This window comes from Poecilia formosa, unplaced genomic scaffold (genome assembly GCF_000485575.1).
Source record: "Poecilia formosa unplaced genomic scaffold, Poecilia_formosa-5.1.2 Scaffold128, whole genome shotgun sequence".
In the NCBI taxonomy this organism is placed as follows: domain Eukaryota; kingdom Metazoa; phylum Chordata; class Actinopteri; order Cyprinodontiformes; family Poeciliidae; genus Poecilia; species Poecilia formosa.
The window spans coordinates 902,766-911,170 of NW_006800067.1; the positions used below are offsets into that span (position 1 = coordinate 902,766).

The 8,405-nt window shown below is 42.4% G+C and overlaps 1 protein-coding gene across 2 annotated transcripts in view; it reads right to left on the reverse strand.

The window, feature by feature from the left end:
• Window positions 1–8,175, reverse strand: part of anxa6 (annexin A6) — a 24,377-nt gene extending 16,202 nt beyond the window's left edge. For both annotated transcript variants that reach the window (XM_016676134.1, XM_016676133.1), the window contains exons 1-8: window positions 8,073–8,175; window positions 7,105–7,152; window positions 4,199–4,283; window positions 3,998–4,092; window positions 3,801–3,914; window positions 3,634–3,724; window positions 3,468–3,547; window positions 3,317–3,373 (exon numbers count right to left, since the gene is read on the reverse strand). In XM_016676134.1, coding sequence (XP_016531620.1) covers window positions 3,317–3,373; window positions 3,468–3,547; window positions 3,634–3,724; window positions 3,801–3,914; window positions 3,998–4,092; window positions 4,199–4,283; window positions 7,105–7,107 — 525 coding nt within the window. In that variant the 5' untranslated portion in view covers window positions 7,108–7,152; window positions 8,073–8,175. The remainder of the gene's footprint in view (window positions 1–3,316; window positions 3,374–3,467; window positions 3,548–3,633; window positions 3,725–3,800; window positions 3,915–3,997; window positions 4,093–4,198; window positions 4,284–7,104; window positions 7,153–8,072) is intronic.
• Window positions 8,176–8,405: the final 230 nt, after the last annotated feature.

The window sequence follows — 8,405 nt, forward strand, 5'->3', positions numbered from 1 at the left end:
ACTTTAAGGTCTTGTTTAGGTCATTTAAGTAGCTCTTCATTCGTAAGAGAATAAAAAATTAATAATAAATAAAGACTTTGCGGTATTCTGATTTAGTAATGTAATTATATTAGTTGTGTTACTACCCCCACGGCACTAGAGGCAGTAGCAACCCCGAAAAGATGCGACCAAGGAGCAGATTTAGAAGTACAGTGATCCCTCGTTTTTCGCGGGGGTTGCGTTCCGAAAAGGTGAACTGCGTTATAGCGAGGGATCACTGTGCACCGAAAGCTACAGAATTTGGTAAAAACGGTGAGCTTTGCTGAAGTAATAAAAGACACAAGTTCAAATCCATTCTAAGAGTGGAGCTCCTTCAATCAGTGCTCCTCCGCAGCACTGATTGGCTAAGCAATGTAACGTCATCCTCTGCAGCGAGTGATGGTAAAGCGGGGCGTCATCACGACTCACAAGTGTGTCTTTACCTCCGCGGCAGAGGCTCCGCCGAACCCCTGAGACAAGGGGCGGATCTACTGGGGTGGCATAGGGTGGCAGTTGCCACCCCAACTTAGAGCCTTGCCACCCCTGTTGCCACCCCAGCTGGGGACTATGAATTCAATAAATAGTTATGGAAAATCGGATATTAAGCGCAAGGAACTCTTTTTTCCGATAACATTGAATGCAACACATCGTAACCTGACACCCACTGTTAAGTAGCGGCAAGCCACACATGCGCCATTTAATTGCTGCCCACTGAGTCAGGAATATAGGTGGTCAGGAAAATACCACACTCACCAGTGACGTGCGGTGAGGTTCATAGCTGGTGAGGCACCGACTTAATTATAATCGGATTTGCAAATCTAGACCCCCTGCATGTTATTTACGTAAGGAAATTTTGCGCATGCGTACAATGCTGGAGGGCAAAAAGACTATTTAACATGTGATGCTTAGCCGCGCCGCCGCCGCAGAATAATTCCGTTATCTCAATCAAACTTAGACATGTAGATATTATTAATTTCGTGCTGTGCTTAACAGCAAAGGGAGAAACCGTTAAAGTAAAACTCGAAATCACGTCTTTCTCGCTCTCTGCATCAGCGCAGCTACTGTATGGCTAGCTCGCTGTTACCGTCTCTTACTCTCCAGTTGTGGAGTCACAATATCTGGGTTCATGAGCGCCCCCAGCGATGAGGCACGAGAACTGCCTGCCTCACCTTGAATCTGTTCTCTGCGGTTTCTGATCGCTCCTCAGCACACGAAACACGTTACACACACAGTTAGTGACAATAAAAACACAGTACATTAAGTACATAAGCTAAATTATGGAAAATCAGTTCATACATTAAATGTTTTAACCATTTTATTGGCGACGTACAGGCAGGATGAACATGCTCTCATAGAATGGCAACCGGTGCAGTTAGCGAGAGGTTGCGCAATCCCAGGTGAGGCTCGGCTCACTGCTGCCTCACCGGCTTCGCTTCCAAGCATTTGAATGAGAAAATGCGAAAATTCAGCGATTTTGGAGGAAAAAACTCATCAGATTTGGTTAAATTAAATGAAAAATAGGTACTTTATAGTACAAACCCCAGGGTGAAACTATCTTTATAAATGATTTTATTATTATATATTATTTTTCCATGATGACCTCACCTGCCTCCCCTGACCGCACGTCACTGACACTCACCCATAGAATCTGAAAAAACGACGCAATATTTAGCGGTTAATTCAACCCTACGACAGTCATGGACAACAATGTTCACGGGTTTCAGATTTAACAGGTGAGGAAAAAGTTTTAATTTAAAGAAAACGCTGAGAAAGTGAGCAGTGAGTCAGTTATGCTAGCCTAACTGTTGTTAGCCTGCTAGTGCCTTTGATAACATTAGCATGTGCTGCGCAGTCCGGTGTGTTTTGGTTCAGTTAGCACTAAAACAGGACAAGCCGCCCACCCAGTCATCAGTAGAGCAGCTGTTTAAATCAGTTAATCAACCACCGCGGTGTTCAGGCGAAAACTTATTAATAATCACAATATAGACATCAAGCCTGACAACATAATGTAACAGACTGGATGTTCTGTTTTGGTGCTTTTGCTACTTTTTTGTGTGGGAAATGTTTGATTTTGGTGTTGATTCCTCAGATCGGTAATCTCCGCTCTATCTGCCATTTGATCTGTTGTCTGTCCGTTTCCATGGCAACGGGTCCGCGTGTTGGGTAAAGCACAGAGCAAGAAAAAGCAGAATACAGTATTAGTGGTTTTATCTAGCTTTGTTCTTCACCGGTTTATCAGCTTTACTGCAGCCGCTGCAATTCCTAAAAGTTAAACTAGCGACAAAAACTGAACCTCTGTTAGTAAAACGTGGCGATATTTATAACAGTCACCAAACTACGACTCCTGCAGCATATTTAAAATAAAACGATTTATCAATATAAGATAAATTTGCCATTTCTTGCAACTTGACAGGACTAACAGAAACCAAACTGTTTATAGGTTTGTTTCAGGGAGAATTTATGCCGCAAACATCAATTTTCTCAGCTTTGTTTTAATAGATATCTGATAATAAATGATGGCGCTACTAATATTTTTGCGACAGATTTCTGCTCTTCCTGCATTTGCAATAGAATGGTTTTCTGGACATAACTCAAGAGCATCACATGGCGACTAATAGGCGCCATAGTTAACTATACTACATTAATAAATGATATTTAATCCTCAGTGTGACATGAAGCTCATTTTGAAACAATGCAAGTTTAAAATATTTTTGCAACAAGTAAATCATCAAGTAAATTAAGTCAAATGTTTTTTATATATATATATATATATATATATATATATGCTGCCACCCCTGAAAAAATCATTACCCCCCTCTTGCCACCCCATAGATATTTTTCTAGATCCGCCCCTGCCTGAGACCGACTCATCGAACCCAGGTTAAGAACCACTGGTCTATAATCAGGTCGTCTGCAGGTCATTTAGCACCACGTTCTCCACCAACATGCTGTGCGCAAACGGAGAAGGGTGACCATCGTCCGGCCACGCCCCGGCCCAGTTGCGGAAGGCTCTCCTCGCTGACCGGAGTCAGACTGTTTTGTTGATATTCACTTTAGCTCAGCTCCATCTAGTGGATGCATAACGTAACTCCAGCCTCTACTGTAGCGTCTATTCTATGCGCCTTATAATGCGGTGCACCTTATATATGAAAAAAGTTTTAAAATAGGCCATTCATTGAAGGTGCCCCTTATAATCCGGTGAGCCTTATAGTGTGGAAAATACGTTAAATTAAAAGTATTTGAATTAACTGAAAGCCTGAATAACCTAAACCTGCATCGTCTGCATAATTATTCTCACTTGTGCATCCTGCTCCACCAGGTCTGCGTCCACCACTCCCGATTCATCTCTGGTCCCCTGAAAACATGACATCAAATTAACTCACTGCTGATCATATGGGCTGTAAAGACATTAATGCAACGTCCGCGTCGGGTCTCTTCGCTCAACAAACCTGAAGCAGAACAACCAGCATCTTCTTAAAGTGACCCGACGTGTCCGCAATAACATCCTCCTCTATGTCCCTCCCATAGGCTTGAGATAATACAAAATGAAATACTGGCAAATGAAAAAAATAAATAAAATAATCTCTTAAAATCCAAATGTCCTTCACGTCTTACCGTCCTTGTAGGCCGCCACCATGTCTTGCATCTGTTTGTTATTTCTGGATGCCAGGACTTCTATCAGGCATCTCTCGTTTGTTCCGGCTCCCTGAAGGAAAGCGCGAGGGTGAACGTGGAGCAAGAGCTCCTTCGAATAATTACCAGAAGGAGAGTAAATGGCATACTTTGACTGCATCATGGATTTCCTTAGCGTCATGGTACGGAGGGGTTCTCATCAGACACACGATGAGACGCTCAAATTTTCCAGTGAGCTCATATTTCAGATCTTCAATCAGATCCTGAGGAGACAAAAAGGATGTTGCAGGTTGAGAAAAGCGTTTGGGACTGGAACATAAAAGTCCTGTGTGAATCTTTTGTGCACCTGCCCAAAGCTGCATTTGTACGCTGAGATGACTTCTTGCCTCTGTGCGTTACTCCGAGACGTGATCAGGTCCAAGATCGTTTCCTTGTCACTGCCTGAAGAGCACAAAGCAGCTTTTTTTAGTTTACTCGCCGAGCTAGGACAGAGTAAAGATAACGTATATCATCCTGATCATGAGTTACAGAGGAATGAGGAACTCACCAATGCCTTTCATGGCATTGTACAGAGTCTCAGCATCAACGCTGGGATCAAAGTCCGGAGCATCAGATATTGTACCTCTGAACACCTGTTTGAAAAATAAAACAAAACCGAGATATTTTTATTGAAGTAAGAGAAAAAAAGAGTCACGTTAAGGATGCTGAACGTCTACGATGCATAATGTTATGTCATTGTATGATCGCCCTATTTCTGTATACTTTGTTAGTTTTTTTATTATTATTTTTGAGTTGAACGGTTTTTAACCGATACATATCATTGAGCTAAATCCCAGTGAGAGCTACAAGATGTATGAAAAACAACACCATTGAGAATTGGTTCTTCTTCCTTCTTCCACTGAAAAAAAGCCATTCCCACCACAGCATGATGTTTCATTATGGGCCTGGTGCCTTCACGGTAGCGTGCATTTCTAATTTTTACACCACATGTAGCACGTTGGATGTTGGCCAGAAAGATGAATTTTGGTCTCATCTGGTTGCAACATCTTCCACACGGCTTGTAGCAAACTGCAAATGGGACTTCTTCCACACTTCCTTGGATGCCAAATTTGTGGAGCGCATTACAAATAGTTGTCATGCCGACATATTCTTCCACCTGAGCTGTCGATCTGTGGAGCCTCTCAGGAGTCAGCGGGATCCTCTTGATCGTCTTGGTTTTTCATACTCCATCTCTCTCCCATTGAATACTGAAGCCCTCCGCAACCCGGTAAGGGTTAAATTGGTATAGTCATGGATGAACTGAGCAATGCTCTGTTAGAACCAAAATGAAATATTGTTTGATAATTTGCTTTAAGCCTCGTCTCTGACCTGCCTGATGTGTTCCTGTTTGTTCTCTATTTTTATCTAACAAACCTCTGAAGCTTTCACAGATCAGCTGCATTTACATTTAGATTAAATTAGAAACAAGTCAACGCACTTCTGAGTAAAGGGTCTTTATATTAATGCACAACCCAATTTTCTGATACAAATGTTCTTTAAATAGTATTGTCAAAACTTTAATCCTTTTCATCTGACTTCACAACTGTGCACTTGTTTGTGGACCTCATAAAATCCCAAATTCAATTTACTGAAGTTGTGGTTAACCCTTGACAAACTATGGAAAAGGTCAAGGAAAATGAAAACTTTTCAAGGCTCTACTGACATACAGTCATGTCAAGAAAGTATGCCCCTTTACATTTTTTTAGAATCTTAAATAACACAAAAAATATAATATGTGAATCTTAGAATGATAAACTCAGAGTGACTAGACACCAGTACAAAACTACAACAATTAGCCACTCAGACCTCAGCTTGAGGAGAAATAAATCCTGTGTTTAGCAGGAGCCACCCAGTCATGTGCAAAGCAATGCTAAAGTATGTGTCTACATGCGGCAGGTGTCAGGTTTCGCACAGACCACCTGTCTTTACAAGGGTCTGAAATACAATACAACGACGGACACACCTACTGTACATCTAACTCTGCTCCCTCTTGACCCGGAGCCCTTCACATTGTCCACAGATGGCTGTGAGAAAATAGGTTGATTTACTCCAAGTTCTTACTGCAGCTGCAGTTGAGGAGATTGCTGCAGCATTACGACACGCAGCGAGAATGTACTCCCCTCTGCCGCCTGCACATGCTCAAATGCTGTGCAACCATCGCTCTGCGCGACAGCTGAACAGCTTCAACCACATAGCAACAAGGTCCCAAATATCTGGCCTTAGCAACAAGCTTTTATCTAAACAATTATATTAACGAGAGCAAATGTGGATTGAATGCTGTCTTCTCGCTCCTAGTGTAGCTTGTTTTTTTGTTTTTTTTTAATTATTATTTCTTCTGAAATGACCAAAATTCTGCAGATTTTGAAAGTTTGCACGCCATCAGAGAAGTCAGAGCACCGACTTTGGAATCGTCTCGTCTGCTGTGTCTGAGATGCGGGACGAGGTGGCAGTGACACCCTACACTGCCGGCTTTATGATGGGGAGGGCTCATACGGTGCCAGGTGACAGTGGCCGTCCTCACTTCATTCAGTGGTACACAAAAACCGAGCATGTCAAGCAGACACAAAGATCTCCTCCACAGTTTCATGTGGAATTGATAATGGCAATATCAATCACAAAACTTGAAGCGTTTCATTGGTATTTTTATGAGATAGATCAGCGTAAAGCAGGACACAGCTGTGACCCGTAAAGAAAATGTTAGCAACATTTGCATTCAGCCTCCTTTACTAAGATAGAAGCAGCCAACTCTGAAGGAGTTGCGGAGATCCACAGCTGAGGTGAGAGAATCTGTCAACAGTAGAGCTTTTAATCGTGCACCCCAATCAGCCCTAATGGCAATGAAATGTCCTATCTGAAGTTTGCAAGAAGGGTAAAACTGTGCTCCAGTCAGACGAGACCAAAACTTTCTGGCTTACTTGACAGACGTTGTATGTGAGGGGAAAACTAGATCTCAACATCACCCTGAACACATCATCCCCGTAGTGAGTGCTGTGGAGACGAGAGTTTCATCACTGGAGCAGCAAAGAAGGTCAGAACTAAGGAGAAAATTACTAGAGGAGTATACTACTAGAGGAAAGTCTTTCAGGCAGCAAATGACTTGACGCTGTCGCAGAGACTCCAAACGACTCTGAACATACAACCGAAAGCAACAATCGAACAATTAAATCAATGTACGTTCAACTATTAAAATGGCCCAGTCAACGTCCACACTTGAAGCCAAGTGAAATCATTTTTGAAATGGTTGTTCACAGGCTCCCTCATTCCAGTGTGACTAAGTTGTAGTGATTTGGTCCTCACAAAAATCAGTGTCTCGATGTGCAAATCTGGCAGAGACCTACAAATGCACATCACAGTTGTCAGTGAACGCCACATAAATTCGTACAAGGTGTGATGAGAACAGTTTTGTCTACTCACCATGTCTGTATTTGGTCTCCTGTGTCGCTGCTGCTCAAAAATGTCTTTCTAGAGAGAGGGAGAGAGAGAGGAAGAGAGAAGAAATAATGCTGACTTAAAAGCACCATCAGTGTCATTTTGAATTGGACAGTAGCCCTTGAATGTGCAAGTCATTATGATGCAAAGACATATCAAAACGTCCCCTTTTAGTGTCAGGCCTGTTTTGCACCTCCTGTAATTACATCAATATTCCAGAAGAGTCCAGGATCAAAAGATGAACAGCTAAAGAAGTGCCTGCAGCTGAACTGATTCACTGCATGGGAACTACATTAAATAAACCTGCAGGGAAAATGACTTGCCACACTCTGCACTCTGCCATGCATCAACTTTCAAAAGGATCCGTTCAAAAATGTCATGGAGACTAAAGTTTCAACGTTCTTAATGCAAATGACAGAAACTAATGAGTTTGTATGTAAGCAAAATACAATGCAAACAGTATGCCTGACATGAACTAAAATTGTTTGTAAATAAAAGAAATGAAACACTCTCCTGGTTTTAAATGCTCAGTGTTTGCGGCAGGACAGCTGTGGCGCTTTCCCAAAAATAGCAGGAGGCGTTTAACTTAATATCACAATCAGTGTCTGAAGGGGGACTGGGGCTCTATAAATAAAGGGCCACACCCTTCTCTGTACCTCACACAGCAGAAAAAAAAAACCTTCAGCTGTCTGGTTTGGTGAAATAATTTAAACTTTTCCATTTTACTTATTTAGTTTTCTTTATATCCAATTCTCTAGAAGTGCCTTCATCTTTGCAGCAAGTCTCTCTTCCTCTCTCTCCCTCTCTCTCACGTACACACGCACGCATATATGCACAAATTAAGCATCAGCAAACTTCTCCTGTGAATTCTGACGCAGCAAACCTCGCGTTAAACCAAGCTGGCAGAGATCTGACGCAATATAAAGGCTCCAAGTAGGACACAAGGGGCTTACCTTGGCTGTGCAGGAGTAGTCGGTGCTGGAGTACGGTGGTCCTGCTGCCTCCTATAGCAAAAAGCCGCTGTGTCTCCCGCCCCTCCTCTGCGGCCAGGCCTGTCAGATTCGGGCATGCCCCGTTACGTGTCCTCTGACGCAGCGACTGCGGCGCACTCCATGCGCTGCAAGTAAACCGTGCAGTTTTGTGCATAATAGCGCAACTTTGTTTGTCAATGAAATTACTTGACAACAACCAAACAGAAACCAAACTGATTAGTTGTGCACATTTTTTTTAATTAATTAATTATTTTTATTTTATTTTATTTTTTGTGATTTTACGCACGCATCCAG